Here is an 18,618-nt window from a genome sequence, read left to right as displayed (position 1 = left end):
CATGCTCAGTCCATTACAGTCTTCTGGGTTCCTGTGGGGGGTCCTCCTGTGGGGCTGCCTGCAGCAGCTTTAGCAGGGGAGGCATCTGTTGCCACAGTAGCGGTTGGTGATGCAGGAGAGGTCAAAGCCCCCAGAGCAGATGGGCACTCCATCACAGCTGAGGATGCTGCCAACAGCAGCGGAGGTGGAGGAGCCCACGACGGTGTTCTGTGGGTAGGAGCTGAGGATGGGGCCGGGCAGGGTCACCACCACGGGGGAGGGCTCGATGACGACAACAGAAGACTGGCACTGCCTGCAGCAGGGCTCATTGCAGCTGTTGGCCAGCGGGGTCGGGCCACAGGGCTGGCAGCAGGGCTGGCACTGGGTGTAGCAGGACATGTTGCAGGGATGGAGGTGTACCTGGAGAAAGAGAGGGGGAAGAGAGCATGAGCTGTGGGTGAGGAGCAGCCTGTCATCCCATCATGAGGGACCCGAGGCATGTGGCAGGTGAGGATATAGAGTCTTTGCAGGGTGCCCACCTACTGCTTTACCCACCCCCTTGGGCACCGTGCAAAGAGAACGGAGCCCAGGAAAGCTCTTTCCAAACCAAGAACCCAACCTCAGCCCAGCCCCAGCCCCACTCCACACCACACCTTCTCCCTCCTTCCCCTCCCAGCTCAGGCAGCCCCCTGTCCCAGTGCAGGACAGAGCTTTCAACTCACTTGCTTCCAAAGGAGAGGAAGAGGAGTGAAGCGAATGAGAGAGGGAAGAGCTGGGATGGCTTTTATACTGTCCCTGCACTGCCCCAGGTCCAGAGGAAGCTTCTGTGGAAGCCATACTTTTCTGAGAAGCTCATCTGAAATGCAAAACATCCCAGGTAATGATATGGGCTGTGCTTGGTTTCCTGAAGCCTTGTCATTTCCTTGTTTGGCCGTGCCCACTCCCCCTTGAAGGCTCCGATTCAGTGCTGACATGGGAGGCTCAAGGATTCCTGGGCCAGGAGTGCATCAGTGCCAGCAGAAGATGAGTCTCGAGTGCCAGAGGTGTTGCGTGTAAGACATTGGCTTGGGGCACTCCCGTGCAGGGTACTCTTGTGGACATGTTCAAAGCCCCATGGGGAGGAAGGTCCCTTCTGCTCCTGGCCCTGTAATCCTCACCTGGATGCCAAAGGACTCCCTAGCTGGATGTGTCGCATTCCCTTTCTCCCAGACTCCAAGCTCTCTTGAAGTTCACTGCTCATTGGCTCTGCAGGGGGGTGGTCAGCACTGCTGCTTTTGTCTCTTTACCTCCTAACACTGCTGAGGAGGCCATGGTGGACCTGTTGGTCCTCCTGCACTCTGTGGTCTCTCTCTTGGTGTCCCCTACCAACAACACCACCACCATCAGTGTGTGTTAGATATTCAGGACCACGTGGGACTTTGTCCTGATCAATCTTCTCTCATTGACCCTGCTCTGAGCAGGAGGGTTGTACCAGATCTTCTCCAGAGGAACCTTCCAACCTCAACAATTCTGGGATTCTGGACCTCCGTGGTTGCCTACTCATCGGCCACACTGCTCAAGATGTGTAGAGGAGAACACTCTTTGGCAGCTGTGTGTCTCAGCTCTTCCAGCTCACAGTCATGGCCTATGACCCATCTGTAGCCATGTGCCAGCCCACGCCAGGGAAGGTCTTTCCCAGCCTCAACCAGGACAGAGAAGTGTCCGTCTTCAACAATGCTGGTGCTGCCTCTCCTCAAGCCACTGATCTAGAGCCCACAGAAACATAACATGTGGGAAGCAGTAAGGAAGTTGGGAACAGCTGTTCTCCAGGATGTACAAGCATGATGGAAAGACTGAGAGTGTCCAGGTGGGGAGAGTTTCTTTCTGGAGCAGGGGAGGTGGGATGGAGAAAGACAGGTTGCAACAACACTGTGGAAGGATCCACACACTGTCTGGGAAACATGCAGAGGAGGGAAGGGAAAGGAAGGGAAGGGAAGGGAAGGGAAGGGAAGGGAAGGGAAGGGAAGGGAAGGGAAGGGAAGGGAAGGGAAGGGAAGGGAAGGGAAGGGAAGGGAAGGGAAGGGAAGGGAAGGGAAGGGAAGGGAAGGGAAGGGAAGGGAAGGGAAGGGAAGGGAAGGGAAGGGAAGGGAAGGGAAGATGAGTTAGTGGGATTGGCTTAAACAGAGGGAGGATTACTGCCCAGCAATTTGGGACACATTATGGGATTGCTCATTGGGATTGCACAAGACATTTAATGGGGTATTTGGAGAAGGGACCAAAACCGGGGAAAGGGTAATATCCAGGTGATTTGGAAAGGCACATGTGGCAAAACAGAGGAATAAAGGGATAAAAAGGACCCTCAAAGTGTGAAAAGGTGGATGTTTAGTAAACTTGTCTGGCCCTCCCCAGAGCTTGATAACTGCAGTGTCTCCTATCTTCTTATTACATTAAATTTCTGCTTATTTCTCATCATGAGGAACTTTCTATTCTGTCTGAGTCTGTACATATGGAGGTCTAGGTACTAGCCACTGGAGTGGGACCTCGGGCAAGAAGTTTGTGTCTGCAGTGTTTGTGCCTGCTGGTGGATCCATAGGGCAACCACTGTTTAAAGCTAAGCTACTCCAGAGATCGACATGGGGGTGTGGGGTGGGGTGTATATATTATATATACACAAATATATATACACATATTCCCACTTAGGGACCTTCTGAGCAGCCAGAGAGAGGAACATGCCGATGCCCTTAGTACAAATGAAAAATGAGTACTGAGTGTGCCTGCCTGTGAGGAGCTGTGTGGTTTTCTTACGTGCATGTGTGCTTACTTACCTTCCTCATGGCTGGCTGTAGACACATGGAACTAAGGAAGCATTTCTACTGGGCTACCAGTATTGCTACCCCTGAAGAGGAAGTCCTGCAGCGCTTCAAGGAATCTTAGGCATGTAGGCCATGTTCAGCTTGTGGGTTCAGCTAGTGGGAGGAGAACACTCTCCAGAGGACATTGCATGAAACATCTTCCTTTTGTCATGTGCAGTGCCTATCAGACAAAGCCCAAGATCAAGGGGACCCTATATCCTATGGCTGTAGGGATAAACACAATAGCTTTCCTTAACCAGGGGGCCTGGGTTAAGGACCTTGCTAGGAAACGCAGTTCAAGAGGAATCAAAAGGCACTTCAGGACCTTGGGACAGATGCTGAGGGAATCTGGGGCTCAGCTTCTTTATGATAGACAAGTGTCTGTCAATACTTGACTCTGTGGCTGGTGTCACCACCACAGTTTGGGGGCTTTCGATACTGGGATGCCCTACACGGCACTGGGCTTGATGAAGTCAGATGGGATTCGCCTTTCTTAAAGGGGAAAGAGGGTCTTTGCCCAGGACCTAGCGGGCCTCATTGACAGAGCTTTGAACTAGACTTGAAGGGGAAGGAGAATTACACCAGGCTTGCCTGTGACAAGCCAAGCTCAGAGGGACAGGGTTCCAGTGAGGACCCTCAGCCTGTTGCTTGCAGACACGCTGGGTACACTGCAGCACACTTGAAGCCTTATGGAGTTGGACCAGAGGCTTCTGAGGTAACAGAAACCACAAGGGCAGCACGGGTGAAGTTCCTCAAAGGAATTCCAACCACTACCGCGGGGAAGGCGGCTTCCCCAGGGGACCAACTTAAATGACTCTTTTCAAACACTCTATCCCAAGCCTAACTACAGGCTGAGCAGAGGATGGATTGACAGCAGACCTGAGGAGAAGGACTTGGGGGTATTTGTTAATGAGAAGCTGAACATGAGCTGCCGATGTGTGGCTGCTGCCCTGAAAGCCAGTGGCTTTCCAGGGACGCATCCAAAGAGTGGTGATCAGCAGGATGAGGGAGATGTGTGTCTCACTCTCCCCTTCCTGTGGGTATGCCAGTGGCTTTCCTTGATGCCTGCAAGACCTCCCCAGAGTGTCACCTTTCACTCTGGACAATGAGAAGAGCATCCAGAGCCAGAAGGACCACACAGAGACTCAGGCTGGGATGCAGCAAAACTTTAATGAATTGAAAGAGGGAAAAGAGGTCCTCAGGGTGGGGACCAGAGTGCAGGGAGTACCAGTTTGGCTAGGAGACTTTACCCAGAAGAAGTCTTTTGCCAGGAAAGAGTTTGCAATGGGTGTCTATCTGCCCACCTGACTGCCCCAGAGAGAGAGAGGGGCAGTAGGTCCTTCTTGGGCTAGGCCTTGGCAGGTGCTCACAGCCCAGGGCAGCAGAAGGCAGCAGAGAAAAGAGAGAGAAAAGAGAGTGAGAAACAGGTAAGGGCCATATTTTCAGAGAGCTCAGGCATGCCTCTTCCTGCCTTCCGTTGCAGCAGAAGACATGGATGCTTGGTGCCTCTGAAAATGATGGCCAGGATCATCATGCTCAGTCCATTACAGTCTTCTGGGTTCCTGTGGGGGGTCCTCCTGTGGGGCTGCCTGCAGCAGCTTTAGCAGGGTTGGCATCTGTTGCCACAGTAGCGGCTGGTGATGCAGGAGAGGTCAAAGCCCCCAGAGTTGATGGGCACTCCATCACAGCTGAGGATGCTGCCAACAGCAGCGGAGGTGGAGGAGCCCACGACGGTGTTCTGTGGGTAGGAGCTGAGGATGGGGCCAGGCAGGGTCACCACCACGGGGGAGGGCTCGATGACCACGGTGGAGCTCTGGCACTGCCTGCAGCAGGGCTCATTGCAGCTGTTGGCCAGCGGGGTCGGGCCACAGGGCTGGCAGCAGGGCTGGCACTGGGTGTAGCAGGACATGTTGCAGGGATGGAGGTGTACCTGGAGAGAGAGAGGGGGAAGCAGAGCATGAGCAGTGGGTGAGGAGCAGCCTGTCAACCCATCATGAGATACCCGAGGCATGTGGCAGGTGAGGAGACAGAGTCTTTGCAGGGTGCCCACCTACCGCTTTACCCACCCCCTTGGGCACCGTGCAAAGAGAACGGAGCCCAGGAAAGCTCTTTCCAAACCAAGAACCCAACCTCAGCCCAGCCCCAGCCCCACTCCACACCACACCTTCTCCCTGCTTCCCCTCCCAGCTCAGGCAGCCCCCTGTCCCAGTGCAGGACAGAGCTTTCAACTCACTTGCTTCCAAAGGAGAAGAGGAGTGAAGCGAATGAGAGAGGGAAGAGCTGGGATGGCTTTTATACTGTCCCTGCACTGCCCCAGGTCCAGAGGAAGCTTCTGTGGAAGTAGTAATTTATGGAGAAGCTCATCTGAAATGCAAAACATCCCAGGTAATGATATGGGCTGTGCTTGGTTTCCTGAAGCTTTGTCATTTCCTTGTTTGGCTGTGCCCACTCCCCCTTGAAGGCTCCGATTCAGTGCTGACATGGGAGGCCCAAGGATTCCTGGGCCAGGAGTGCATCAGTGCCAGCAGAAGATGAGTCTCAAGTGCAAGAGATTTCATCTGTAGGACATTGGACTGGGGCACTCCTGTGCTGGGCACTGGCCCAGGGCACTTCTTTTCCTTATTTGAAGCCCCATGGGCAGGAAGGTCCCTTCTGTTCCTGGCCCTGCAATCCTCATTAGCTTCAGTAGCAGAGGGTTGTCAGCTCTTTGGCTCTTTTCCTCCTAACACATTGGGCATTGGAATGAGTTGCCCAGAGAGGTGGTGGAGTCCCTGTCCCTTGTGGTGTTTAAGGAAAGGTTGGATGAGGTGCTTAGGGACATGGTTTAGTAAGTGATGTGGGTGGTAAGGTGATGGTTGGACTGGATGATCTTGGGAGGTCCTTTCCAACCTTAATGTTTGTATGATTCTAAGAACACTGCTCTGAGGAGGCCATGGTGCTCCTTTTGGGACTTCTCCATTCTCTGGTCTCTGTTCGGGCACCTTTTACCAACAACAAAACCATTAGTGTGTCTAGGGCCTTGTCCTGTCCCAGGGTGCTGAGCCTGCTGAGTACTGCTGACAATGAAACACAGATACAACACAATTGTTGACTGTTAAGTGAATGAGCATGTTTCAGTGGAATCATAGATAAGGTCGTCTAGGTCAGCTCCCCTGCAGTACACCTCTCTTTTCCCAGCTTGGTTGTTCTGTTGTGCAGGCTTTGTTGTGAGCTCCTTCTTTATCCTGGAGCTATTTAATTAACAGCTATGCTAATTAACACTGTTAGCTTATTGTGGGGTTTGTGAAATCTGGTGTCATGCTGGCATAAGAAGAGACAACATTTAGGTGTGGCAACAGTTAAACATGCCCTGAGGTGGCCAGTCCCTGGGTTGCAAAGTGTGTTGAAATATTTGGGCAAATGCCAAGGACAGTTATCACCTCCCATAGTTTGGGATTTGACATTTGAAGAGGCTAGTAATTTCCATGCCACCTCATAAAATGGTGCTGGGGTGGGTTGATCTGGGCTAGATGCCAGGTGCCCACCATGCAACTTTATCACTCCCCTCCTCAGCAGGACAGGGTGGGACAAAGGCACACTGGAGGTGCTTTTCTCTGAGTAAGGCAGACATGTATAATGAAACCTTGACCTAGTGACTGAGTGGTTTTGGTGGTCAAATCCTATTTGATCTGAGGAAGGAGTCTGGCACAAGTCAGCCCACATCCGTGGAAGGTACCACTTATCACAGACATCAGAATTTCCACCTCCTCATGCACGACCTGGAATGCTCCTGTAGAATTTGTGCAGTGCAAGGTACAATCCCAGGGAGAGACCTGAGAACATCTCCTCCTGGCTGGGGCACAAGAAGAGCATGGCCAGCAGGCAAGGGAGGCCTTCTGCCCACTCTACTCTGCCCCTGTTTTCAGCATGGAGGTACACCAGGTAGCCTCAAAATCTCTGCTATGGGAAGCCATGGACACTGCTTCATCCTGCCCATCATCCCAGACCTGAGACTCTAAACACTGAATGTCAGTCCCAGTCCCATCCCTTCTTCCACACATTCCTTGTGTGGATCCCTTCTCACTGAAGTGCAGCCCGCATGCCTGGGAAGACAACTGCCACTGACTGCTGACAGCTGGATGGCAGCTGGGTGGCACCCTGCAGCTCTACTGCATCTTAGCTGCTCTACTGCCTCTTAGCTGCTGCTTCTTTTGCTTCCTGTGAGCCAGCTCCCTTTCTCCTTTAGACTCATTAAAGTTGTGTTGAATCCAAGCCTGGAGTCCTCCTTTCTTTCTGTGGCAAGTCTCCCAGTCTGCTCAGGGAAAGAGGTGGAGGAAGGAAGGAGAGGGTGGGACTCGCTGCAGTGCTGCTGTCTCCCCTGAACCTGAGGTTGACATCCCTGGCTGCTCCACAACCATTGGGCGTCAGTGAGAGGATGGCTCCAAACGGTGGGAGGTGCAGGGATGGGAAACAACAATGCCTGAGGAGAACTCACAGCCTCCCCTCTGCCTTCCACTCTACTCCATGACCTGGTCTAGGGTCCATGGCTTGTACACATGGGCTCAGGTAGTTGAAATAGGTACCTCACACAGTGTTCCAGTGCCTAGCCCAGCCCAGCTGCTGGCCAGACATGCAGGGCTGAGGGAATTCACATGTTAGTACTGGCATCAGCCTCACTCAGGCTACACAGTGGTGCCCGCACTGCCTGTGAACTCAGCACCCCCATGGCCCACTGCAGATTCAGAAGAGCACTGAGCCTCTGTCCTCTCTCCAGCCACCCTTTAAGTACTGTAATACTGTGATGAGGTCTGCCCTGAGCCTTCTCTTCTCATAGGACAGGTACTCCAGCCCTTTGATCATCTTTTCCATGATGTTAAATGGTCAGTCATCTCTCTCTGTCCTTATCTCGACCCATGTGCTCTTCTTCATATTTTCTCTCCCCTGTCCAGCTGAGGAGAGGGAGTGATAGAGTGGCTTTGGTGGGCACCTGGCACCTGGCCTCCTGCCAGAGTCAACCCATCGCTTATGGACAACTTGGAATTAAATCTGGAAAAAGATGGCAAAGACAGTAAGAAGGACTTTTTCAGGTACATCAGCAGCAAAAGGAAGACTAGGGAAAATGTGGGGCCGGAGCAGAATGTGTTGGGTGCCCTGGTGAAGGATGATACAGAGCAAGGGGAATTTCTGAATGCTTCTTCACTATGAGGGTGGTGAGGCACTGGAACATGTTGCCCAGGAAAGTGGTGGATGTCCCTTCCTTGGAAGTGTCCAAGACCAGATTAGACGGACAGTGAAAAGCCTGGTCTAGTGAGAAGTGTCCCTGCCCATGGTAGGGGAGTTGGAATTTGATGAACTTTAAGTTGCTTCCAGGCCCAACCTTTCTATGATTCTATGATTAGATGAATTCCACATGTGCGATGGGAAGAGGAGAGAATCCCAGGTGAGAGCTACCACAATCTTTGCCCAAGGGAGCTAGGTTAGGGTGAGACAACATCAAAGGTTACCACACTTTGGAAGCAGCTGTAATCACAGGATTCATGATCACATGAAATGAATTTACCATGTTGCACAAGTAAGAAAATCCACTGCAGTGAGTCCCAACCTCTCCCACCTTCATCCACCTCTTTCCCTGGGCAGACTGGGAGACTTGCCACAAAAAGGAAGGACTCAGAGGCCCAGGCTGGGATGCAACACAACTTTAATGAGTGTAAAGGAGAAAGAGAGGTGGTTCAAAGGGAGCACCAGGCACAGCCCCTAAGATGCGGTTGAGCTCCTGCAGGGTGTTGTCTGTCTGCAGGCCCTTCTGAAGGAGGGAGGCCAACAGGTGCCTGCAAGGGCAGGGTTGAAAGATGGAGACAGCACAGGAAATGGAGAGAGGAGAGTGGAAGAAGGAAACAGCTCTACGTTCAATGCCCTGAATCTCTATCTCCTCCCCAGCACCACGTTCTCAGGCCACGGGAGGTTCTTGCCAGGGGAGGCTGCCTGCAGCTTTAGCAGGGTTGGCATCTGTTGCCACAGTAGCGGCTGGTGATGCAGGAGAGGTCGAAGCCCCCAGAGCAGATGGGCACTCCATCACAGCTGAGGATGCTGCCAACAGCAGCGGAGGTGGAGGAGCCCACGATGGTGTTCTGTGGGAAGGAGCTGAGGATGGGGCCGGGCAGGGTCACCACCACAGCAGGGGGCTCGATGACCACGGTGGAGCTCTGGCACTGCCTGCAACAGGCCTCATTGCAGCTGCTGGCCAGCGGGGTCGGGCCGCAGGGCTGGCAAGGAGGGCAGCAGGGCTGGCAAGGAGGGCAGCAAGGCTGGCAGGGCTCGCAGCAGGGACGGCACTTCTCGGAGCAGGACATGGCTCTGGGTCAGAGGATCACCTGGGAGAAAGGGTCAGGGGAGGGAGCAAACCAGACACATGAGAAGCAGCACTGCACCCAACCACCAGGGAGGCAAGGCACTGGCTTGGCCCAGCATATGCTGCCCAGCTCAAGTCCCAGGAGCCACCTCAACTAAGGCCCAGCCCCTCTCTGTGCAAGACTCTCTCTCCCCGTCCCTCTCCCATGTGAAGCAGCTCCCAGCCGTGGGCTAGGACACACCGTATCATGGGCGACATACATCCAGGAAAGACCTGATCTTGAAGGAGAAGGAGAAGGAGAAGGAGAAGGAGAAGGAGAAGGAGAAGGAGAAGGAGAAGGAGAAGGAGAAGGAGAAGGAGAAGGAGAAGGAGAAGGAGAAGGAGAAGGAGAAGGAGAAGGAGAAGGAGAAGGAGAAGAGGCCTCAAACTCACCTGATTCCCAAGGAGAAAGAAGGAGAGAGAAGGCAATGAGAGAGCAGACACTTGGGCTGCCTTTTATAGGAGCCCTGCACTGCCTCAGGCCCACAGGCACCTTTGCAGAAGTAATAATGTTCTGACCAGCTCCTGTCAAATGCAAACCATCCCAGGTAATGGCATGGGCTGTCTCCTGGTTTCCTGCACTGCTGCCTTCTCATTTCCTGCCTTATGCCACGTGCTTTCCCATCTGAAGGCTTCTGTGAGTCCCGGCATGAGAGGCCCCAGGATTACCGGGGCAGAAAGACGTCAGCAGAAGCAGAACGCCCAGCTCCAGTGCTGATGGAGCACTGTGAAGGCCATTGCTGGGCCCCTGGGTCCTTCCATTGGCTCAACTGTGGCAAAAGGGTTCAGGAAATGGGCACTGCTCTTGTGCTTCTTGTCCAGATGCCCAAGGACTGCCATTTGAGAGGACATGGTACATCTGTTTATCTTGCTCCCCCCAAGTCTCTCTGATGGTTGTTCATTGTTTCACACAGGTGTTGCTTCCACTGGGAGGGTCTGACCCTCTTGCAGCACTAACAGTGCTGTCAGGACAATTTTTTGGGGCTCATTTGCCATGTGCACAGTGGCGCCTCTTTCTCTGCCAGTCAGATTCCTCCCTGATGCCTTCAGTCTGCCCTCCCAAGCTTTCCATCACTCCTGTTGATTTCCCTTCCTTCCCAGACAGCTGGTCCTCAAGGGACAGCAGAGCATGTCCACTGCTCCAAGGGGCACCAGGAAGCAGGGGGCAAGAAGACAGACAAAACCCATCTGGACACCGTTGTTGATAACGTGCTGAGGCTGAGCCTGCTTGAGAGGGGCATTGGACTGGGGGAACAACAGTTGAAGGAGCACAGCAACAGTTCTGCTCCTCTGGCCTTCAGAATATTTCCCTGGATTGGGCAGCTGGAGGGCATTTGGGCCTCTCCCATATTCAGTGGACCCTATAGGCTGTTGCCAAGCCCAGAGAGGTTGGCAACATTCTCCTGAGGGCAGCTGAAGGTAAAAGAGAGCTGAGAAACTGAAGTGCAGCCTGTATGCCTGGGAAGGCCACTGCCACTGACTGCTGCCATGAGCCATGACGGAAGAGGAGGACAGGGCACATACTCCCAAGCGTGAGTCCTGACCCGCCCTGGGGGACAAGCCAAGGATTTCAGGGCTGGGAGCAGCTGGGGCTCTTCCTGTCAGCAGGATGATAAAAACCCACATGGCAGTGCCCCAGGCTGACATCACCTGCCTCCACTGGACCCCTTGGCACTTAGTCCATGCCTTCTGCCCACACTGAGGCACGCTGGTCCCAGAACTCCTGGGGCTTCTCATCCCAGCTCTCAGAAGAACCACCCAAAAGGAAATGGGCATGACATAACCAGGAAATACAAAGGCAGTAGAGAGGGAAACAGCAACTCATCCTTCAGATGTTTCCGCTCACGAGGAGTGTCCTGGGAAATTGTTGCTTCTGCAGCAGGGCCTTTGGGCCTCAGGCAGTGTAGAGGCCAGTATAAAAGCCAGACCAACAGGCTGCTCTCTCAACCACTTCTGTCCCCACCTTCTCCTTGGAAAACAGGTGAGTTGGACGCCCCTTTTCCCCTACACCTCCTCATCTAGGACGGAGTCTTGTCTTCAAGGACTCCTCAGCTGATTTCTGCTGCTTGCTCTTTGGTCAGTGTTCTGTGACTGTGAGGATGGGAGAGAGGGGAGGAGAGAGGGTCTGTCATGGAGATAGGCTGGGACTGGGCTGAGGTAGCTTCTTGGCTACAGGCTGGGCAGGAGGATCTCTGGGCCTGGCTGCTCTTCAGGGAATCTGACAGGGGTCAGGCAATGTAGCCTATGTTCCCTCCTGCACAGTCTCTACCTCTTGAGCCAGGAGGGACCTTGGCTTCCTTTTTCTGGGGTTACAGGCTGTTGCTCAGAGGTTCCTGTGCTTTGTTTCCTCCCTGACCTCTCTCTCCCAGGTGCACCCTCTGGCCCAAGACATGTCCTGCTCTGACAAGTGCCTGCCCTGCCAGCCCTGCTGCCAGCCCTGTGGCCCGACCCCTCTGGCCAGCAGCTGCAATGAGCCCTGTTGCAGGCAGTGCCAGCCTTCTGTTGTGGTCATCGAGCCCTCCCCTGTGGTGGTGACCCTGCCCGGCCCCATCCTCAGCTCCTTCCCACAGAACACTGCTGTGGGCTCCTCCACCTCTGCTGCTGTTGGCAGCATCCTCAGCTGCAACGGAGTGCCCATCTGCTCTGGGGGCTTGGACCTCTCCTGCATCACCAGCCGCTACTGTGGCAACCGAAGGTGCCTCCCCTGCTAAAGTCACAGTTGTCCGCACAGACATGGAGGCCTGTGGACCCAGAAGATGATGATGCCTGACTGAATGACACAAAGCCATTGCTTTGTGAGGGGCTGGACATGCCTCTCCTCTCCAGCAAAGCTTTCTGCACTTTGGGAGGCACCAGCCTGGGTTCTCTGAAAACATCCTCCATGCCTCTCATTCCCTTCCTCCACTCTCTCCACCCTTTGCCTTTCTTGTTTTCCACTTCCGTGGACCATGATGCCCACCAAAGGCAGATTGGGAGCACCTTCCCTTTCCTCTTTCTCTGTTGACCAGTGAGTCTTTGCTGCCCAATTGGATCCTTCTAATTATTCCTCCTTTCAGAATGTCTTGTTTCTCTCCATGGACTCAATAAACGCTGCTGCATCATATCCTCAGGCTCTGTATGGTCCTTTGCTCTTCAGATGCTTTCTAAACTTTCTATGGAGAAAGCAGATATGCTGGGAGGGAACAAATGAGTGAGTGAGTGAGCATATGGACCCTGTCTTATTCTTAGAATTTTTGGAGGTGGTGTGGTATGGCTTTGTCATTTTCTGGGGTAGGAAGGGGGTGTGCACGGGTGGCACCATGGAACTTTCTGAGCAGCCAGGGATCAGTTTAGAAAGGTAAAACACTGACACAAGTAAATCTGACCAAGAAAAGGTTTTACAGATAAATCAATAAGAATGCTATAATGAGGGATAATGTGGGCCCTTTCCAGAATGGAAAAGGCGACCTGGCTACCCAGGATATGGAGAAGGCTGAGATATTCAAAGACTTTTTGCCTGAGTATTCACTGGAAAGAGCTCTAGCCACACAGCCCAATTCATGGAAAGCAAAGGCAGGGACTGGGAGTGTGAGGAACTGCCCACTGTAGGAGAAGATCGAGTTTGAGAACACCTAAGGAACCTGAAGGAACAAAAGCCCATGGGAGCTGATGGTAGGGGGTTGGAACTAGATGATCTGTAGGTCCCTTCCAACTGGTGAAGAGTCGCTCTCCCTGTTTTCCCCCAGCACAGTCCATCCATAGCAAAGGACACTGCCTTTGAAAGCTGGTGGTGTAAACAACCTCCCAAGGTCACCTGCAGCACTGGGGTCCTCCCATGAAGACAGAACAAGGGGGAATCAGCAGCTGTGGAGCATCCTGTGAGGCCAAGAGGGTTATTTTTCAGCAGACATGCACCAGGGGAAGGGATGAGGGTTGCTGGCTGTGGAGTAGCCAGAGACGTTTTTCTAAGTGGCAAGGGACAGGGACTGAAACACGCCCACACAGTGTCCTGCCCTACTCTGGGGGTTTGCCCCTGACTGGAGGCAAGACACACACCAGTCTCTCTCTCACTCCCCTTTTCAGGAACATGGGTGAAAATAATATATATTGAGAGGCTTAGAAGTGGAGGTAGGATGGGGAGAGATCATTCCACAGTCAGCGTCATGTGCAGAACAGAACCCACATGGAATGAAAAAAGAAAACCAACTCATTTATCACACTACACTACACACACTGCTTGGACTCCACTTTAGTAGTTATTTCCCCAGGTGTCGCAGGGGGAGATGGGGATGGAGGTTTCCATCCGATGCTCACAAGATGTTTTTGTTCTTAGGTAGGGCATGGGGGCATTCCTCACACTCCTCTACTGCTCCAGCCTGGGGTCTCACTGACAGGAGAGCCCTCTTTTTTCTTTTAAATATGAAGCACAGAGGTGCTGTAACCGTCTTGCATGGGCTTGGCCATGGTCAGTGGCGGGTTCGGCTTTGAATTGGCTCATATTTATTCTGTGGGGCCTAGGAAAGCTTGCAGGGGGTTCTGGCAGAAGCCAGCCCTGCAGCACCCCCTTCCTCCACCAGAAACTGACAAAGCTAAACCACACAACCTCCAACAATTCTAAGAATAAGAGAGTGTCCACATTCTCACTCACTCACTCACACATTTGTTCCCTCCCAGCATATCTGCTTTCTCCATAGAAAGTTCAGAAAGCATCTGAAGAGCAAAGGACCATACAGAGCCTGAGGGTACGATGCAGCAGTGTTTATTGAGTCCATGGAGGGAAACAAGACATTCTGAAAGGAGGAATAATTAGAAGGATCCAATAGGGCAGAAAAGACTCAGTGGCTCAGGGCTCCGTGTCTGTGCAGACAACTGTGGCTTTAGCAGGGGAGGCACCTTCTGCTGCCACAGTAGCGGCTGGTGATGCAGGAGAGGTCCAAGCCCCCAGAGCAGATGGGCACTCCGTTGCAGCTGAGGATGCTGCCAACAGCAGCGGAGGTGGAGGAGCCCACAGCGGTGTTCTGTGGGTAGGAGCTGAGGATGGGGCCGGGCAGGGTCACCACCACAGGGGAGGGCTCGATGACCACAACAGAAGGCTGGCACTGCCTGCAACAGGGCTCATTGCAGCTGCTGGCCAGAGGGGTCGGGCCGCAGGGCTGGCAGCAGGGCTGGCAGGGCAGGCACTTGTCAGAGCAGGACATGTCTTGGGCCAGAGGGTGCACCTGGGAGAGAGAGGTCAGGGAGGAAACAAAGCACAGGAACCTCTGAGCAACAGCCTGTAACCCCAGAAAAAGGAAGCCAAGGTCCCTCCTGGCTCAAGAGGTAGAGACTGTGCAGGAGGGAACATAGGCTACATTGCCTGACCCCTGTCAGCTTCCTGAGGAGCAGCCAGGCCCAGAGATCCTCCTGCCCAGCCTGTAGCCAAGAAGCTACCTCAGCCCAGTCCCAGCCTATCTCCATGACAGACCCTCTCTCCTCCCCTCTCTCCCATCCTCACAGTCACAGAACACTGACCAAAGAGCAAGCAGCAGAAATCAGCTGAGGAGTCCTTGAAGACAAGACTCCGTCCTAGATGAGGAGGTGTAGGGGAAAAGGGGCGTCCAACTCACCTGTTTTCCAAGGAGAAGGTGGGGACAGAAGTGGTTGAGAGAGCAGCCTGTTGGTCTGGCTTTTATACTGGCCTCTACACTGCCTGAGGCCCAAAGGCCCTGCTGCAGAAGCAACAATTTCCCAGGACGCTCCTCGTGAGCGGAAACATCTGAAGGATGAGTTGCTGTTTCCCTCTCTACTGCCTTTGTATTTCCTGGTTATGTCATGCCCATTTCCTTTTGGGTGGTTCTTCTGAGAGCTGGGATGAGAAGCCCCAGGAGTTCTGGGACCAGCGTGTCTCAGTGTGGGCAGAAGGCATGGACTAAGTGCCAAGGGGTCCAGTGGAGGCAGGTGATGTCAGCCTGGGGCACTGCCATGTGGGTTTTTATCATCCTGCTGACAGGAAGAGCCCCAGCTGCTCCCAGCCCTGAAATCCTTGGCTTGTCCCCCAGGGCGGGTCAGGACTCACTCTTGGGAGTATGTGCCCTGTCCTCCTCTTCCGTCATGGCTCATGGCAGCAGTCAGTGGCAGTGGCCTTCCCAGGCATACAGGCTGCACTTCAGTTTCTCAGCTCTCTTTTACCTTCAGCTGCCCTCAGGAGAATGTTGCCAACCTCTCTGGGCTTGGCAACAGCCTATAGGGTCCATTGAATATGGGAGAGGCCAAAATGCTCTCCAGCTGCCCAATCTAGGGAAATATTCTGAAGGCCAGAGGAGCAGAACTGTTGCTGTGCTCCTTCAACTGTTGTTCCCCCAGTCCAATGCCCCTCTCCAGCAGGCTCAGCCTCAGCACGTTATCAACAACGGTGTCCAGATGGGTTTTGTCTGTCTTCTTGACCCCTGCTTCCTGGTGCCCCTTGGAGCAGTGGACACGCTCTGCTGTCCCTTGAGGACCAGCTGTCTGGGAAGGAAGGGAAATCAATAGGAGTGATGGAAAGCTTGGGAGGGCAGTCTGAAGGCATCAGGGAGGAATCTGACTGGCAGAGAAAGAGGCGCCACTGTGCACATGGCAAATAAGCCCAGGAAAATTTTCCTGAGAGCACTTTTAGTGCTGCAAGAGGGTCAGACCCTCCCAGTGGAAGCAACACCTGTGTGAAACAATGAGCAACCATCAGAGAGACTTGGGGGGAGCAAGATAAACAGATGTGCCATGTCCTCTCAAATGGCAGTCCTTGGGCATCTGGACAAGAAGCACAAGAGCAGTGACCATTTCCTGAACCCTTTTGCCACAGTTGAGCCAATGGAATGACCCAGGAGCCCAGCAATGTCCTTCACAGTTCTCCATCAGCACTAGAGCTGGGCGTTCTGCTTCTGCTGACGTCTTTATGCCCCAGTAATCCTGGGGCCTCTCATCCCGGGACTCACAGAAGCCTTCAGATGGGAAAGCACGTGGCATAAGCCAGGAAATGAGAAGGCAGCAGTGCAGGAAACCAGGAGACAGCCCATGCCATTACCTGGGATGGTTTGCATTTGACAGGAGCTGGTCAGAACATTATTACTTCCGCAAAGGTGCCTGTGGGCCTGAGGCAGTGCAGGGCTCCTATAAAAGGCAGCCCAAGTGCCTGCTCTCTCATCGCCTTCTCTCTCCTTCTTTCTCCTTGGGAATCAGGTGAGTTTGAGGCCTCTTCTCCTTCTCCTTCTCCTTCAAGATCAGGTCTTTCCTGGATGTATGTCGCCGATGATACGGTGTGTCCTAGCCCACGGCTGGGAGCTGCTTCACATGGGAGAGGGACGGGGAGAGAGAGTCTTGCCCAGAGAGGGGCTGGGCCTTAGTTGAGGTGGCTCTTGGGACTTGAGCTGGGCAGCATATGCTGGGCCAAGCAGGTGCCTTGCCTCCCTGGTGGTTGGGTGCAGTGCTGCTTCTCATGTGTCTGGTTTGCTCCCTCCCCTGACCCTTTCTCCCAGGTGATCCTCTGACCCAGAGCCATGTCCTGCTCCGAGAAGTGCCGTCCCTGCTGCGAGCCCTGCCAGCCTTGCTGCCCTCCTTGCCAGCCCTGCTGCCCTCCTTGCCAGCCCTGCGGCCCGACCCCGCTGGCCAGCAGCTGCAATGAGGCCTGTTGCAGGCAGTGCCAGAGCTCCACCGTGGTCATCGAGCCCTCCCCCGTGGTGGTGACCCTGCCTGGTCCCATCCTCAGCTCCTTCCCACAGAACACCATCGTGGGCTCCTCCACCTCCGCTGCTGTTGGCAGCATCCTCAGCTGTGATGGAGTGCCCATCTGCTCTGGGGGCTTTGACCTCTCCTGCATCACCAGCCGCTACTGTGGCAACAGATGCCAACCCTGCTAAAGCTGCAGGCAGCCTCCCCTGGCAAGAACCTCCCATGGCCTGAGAACGTGGTGCTGGGGAGGAGATAGAGATTCAGGGCATTGAACGTAGAGCTGTTTCCTTCTTCCACTCTCCTCTCTCTATTTCCTGTGCTGTCTCCATCTTTCAACCCTGCCCTTGCAGGCACCTGTTGGCCTCCCAACCTTGGCAGGTCGGGCAGACAGACAACACCCTGCAGGAGCTCGACCGCATCTTAGGGGCTGTGCCTGGTGCTCCCTGTGAGCCAGCTCCCTTTCTTCTTTAGACTCATTAAAGTTGTGTTGCATCCAAGCTTGTGTCTCTGAGTCCTCCTTCCTTTTTGTGGGAAGTGTCCCAGTCTGCTCCGGAAAAGAGGTGGAAGAAGGAGGGAGAGGGTGGGATGACTCACTGCAGTGGTTTTTTATTGAGAAAATATATTTTGAGAGGCTCAGGAGCTGAGGGAAGGGCAGGGAGAGATCATTCCACAATTAGAGTCACATTCAAAAAGGACTCGACACAGAAGAAAGGAAAGAGAACCATCCAATTTATTACACTACACACACAGTGGAACCAGAGTTGGATAATGACAAGTCCTAACATTACAATGTCTCTCCCTTCTTCTCCACCCTCTACTCCCCGCCCTGCACACACACCTTGTGTCACAGGGAGGGGAATGGGGGTTTTGGTCAGTTCCTCACAAGTTGTTTCCTTCTTAATGGGGGGGCGTAGCGTTCCTCACACTCCTCCCCTGCTCCAGCATAGGGTCCCACCCATGGCAGACAGTTCTCTGTGCACACACCCAGGAGACAAGAAGGAATGCCAGGATTTACAGCATTGCCTGGGGTTGGAAACTAACATCCAATAAGAAATGTTCAGGTATCACTGAAAAGTATACATAAATGTTGGTATTAAATATAGAGCCACAAGCAGTTCATACAGGCTCAGGGAAGATGGACACCTGAAACAGACCATGAGGAGTCCGGGAGTCATTTAGCTGCAGAGAGCCCGTTTTCCTCTGTGGATGCTCTGTGCACTGCTGCCATCTGCCCAGTTACCATCTGCCTGTAAATGGTGGGATGATGGCCAGAAAGCAGGGTTTTCCTGCAGGAATATGCATGCAGCAGATGCTTTGTGGAACTTGGGGCCCCCTGAGCTGGCTTTACAAAGACCTTGACAACTGGTGAGATGGGGTCAGTGCCTCAACACCTTTATCATCTTGCTTCACAGTTGAGCAGCTGGGAGGCAGATGAAGGCTGCCATAACTGAGCCTCCAGAAAGTAAGATGCTCTGCTTGAATTTCACATTTTCCTCTGGGGAAGGCAGTCTCCAGAGCTCCAGATGTGCATGGCCGCCCTTTTGCATTGCAATCTCCTCCTGGACAAGGCCTCTGATGTGCCATTTTGGTTTTGTTCAGCTGGTGCAGGAGAATATCAGCCAACACAAGAGAATAAGAATGGCCAAGCAGAGACAGATCAAAGGAGTTTCTAAGCACAGAAATGTGCCCCACTGTTGTCACAATGACCCAGTGGAGAGGGAGGGGGTTCTCACTCGGAGCTTTTCCAGAGTAGAGCTGGGATCTGGAAGCTGTACAAGC

General features: G+C 53.6%; 5 protein-coding genes across 5 annotated transcripts; 2 read left to right on the top strand and 3 right to left on the bottom strand.

The window, feature by feature from the left end:
* Window positions 1–69: 69 nt before the first annotated feature.
* LOC311201001 (feather keratin Cos2-3-like) lies at window positions 70–378 on the bottom strand (the record flags this gene model as incomplete). Its single annotated transcript, XM_084275298.1, has 1 exon — window positions 70–378. The coding sequence occupies one exon, from the start codon at window positions 376–378 to the stop codon at window positions 70–72; it is 309 nt and encodes a 102-aa protein (XP_084131424.1).
* Window positions 379–4,410: 4,032 nt separating this feature from the next.
* LOC311201000 (feather keratin Cos2-3-like) lies at window positions 4,411–4,719 on the bottom strand (the record flags this gene model as incomplete). The annotated part of the gene is made up of 1 exon (XM_084275297.1): window positions 4,411–4,719. One exon carries the CDS (start codon window positions 4,717–4,719, stop codon window positions 4,411–4,413), a length of 309 nt encoding a protein of 102 aa, XP_084131423.1.
* Window positions 4,720–11,567: 6,848 nt separating this feature from the next.
* LOC311201107 (feather keratin Cos2-3-like) lies at window positions 11,568–11,888 on the top strand (the record flags this gene model as incomplete). Its single annotated transcript, XM_084275410.1, has 1 exon — window positions 11,568–11,888. One exon carries the CDS (start codon window positions 11,568–11,570, stop codon window positions 11,886–11,888), a length of 321 nt encoding a protein of 106 aa, XP_084131536.1.
* Window positions 11,889–14,033: 2,145 nt separating this feature from the next.
* On the bottom strand, window positions 14,034–14,354 carry LOC311201106 (feather keratin Cos2-3-like; the record flags this gene model as incomplete). Its single annotated transcript, XM_084275409.1, has 1 exon — window positions 14,034–14,354. One exon carries the CDS (start codon window positions 14,352–14,354, stop codon window positions 14,034–14,036), a length of 321 nt encoding a protein of 106 aa, XP_084131535.1.
* Window positions 14,355–16,667: 2,313 nt separating this feature from the next.
* On the top strand, window positions 16,668–17,027 carry LOC311201105 (feather keratin Cos1-1/Cos1-3/Cos2-1-like; the record flags this gene model as incomplete). The annotated part of the gene is made up of 1 exon (XM_084275408.1): window positions 16,668–17,027. The coding sequence occupies one exon, from the start codon at window positions 16,668–16,670 to the stop codon at window positions 17,025–17,027; it is 360 nt and encodes a 119-aa protein (XP_084131534.1).
* Window positions 17,028–18,618: the final 1,591 nt, after the last annotated feature.

Source organism: Gallinula chloropus (assembly GCF_964237585.1).
Source record: "Gallinula chloropus genome assembly, chromosome: 26".
NCBI lineage: Eukaryota > Metazoa > Chordata > Aves > Gruiformes > Rallidae > Gallinula > Gallinula chloropus.
This window is presented reverse-complemented; position numbering and strand designations above follow the sequence as displayed.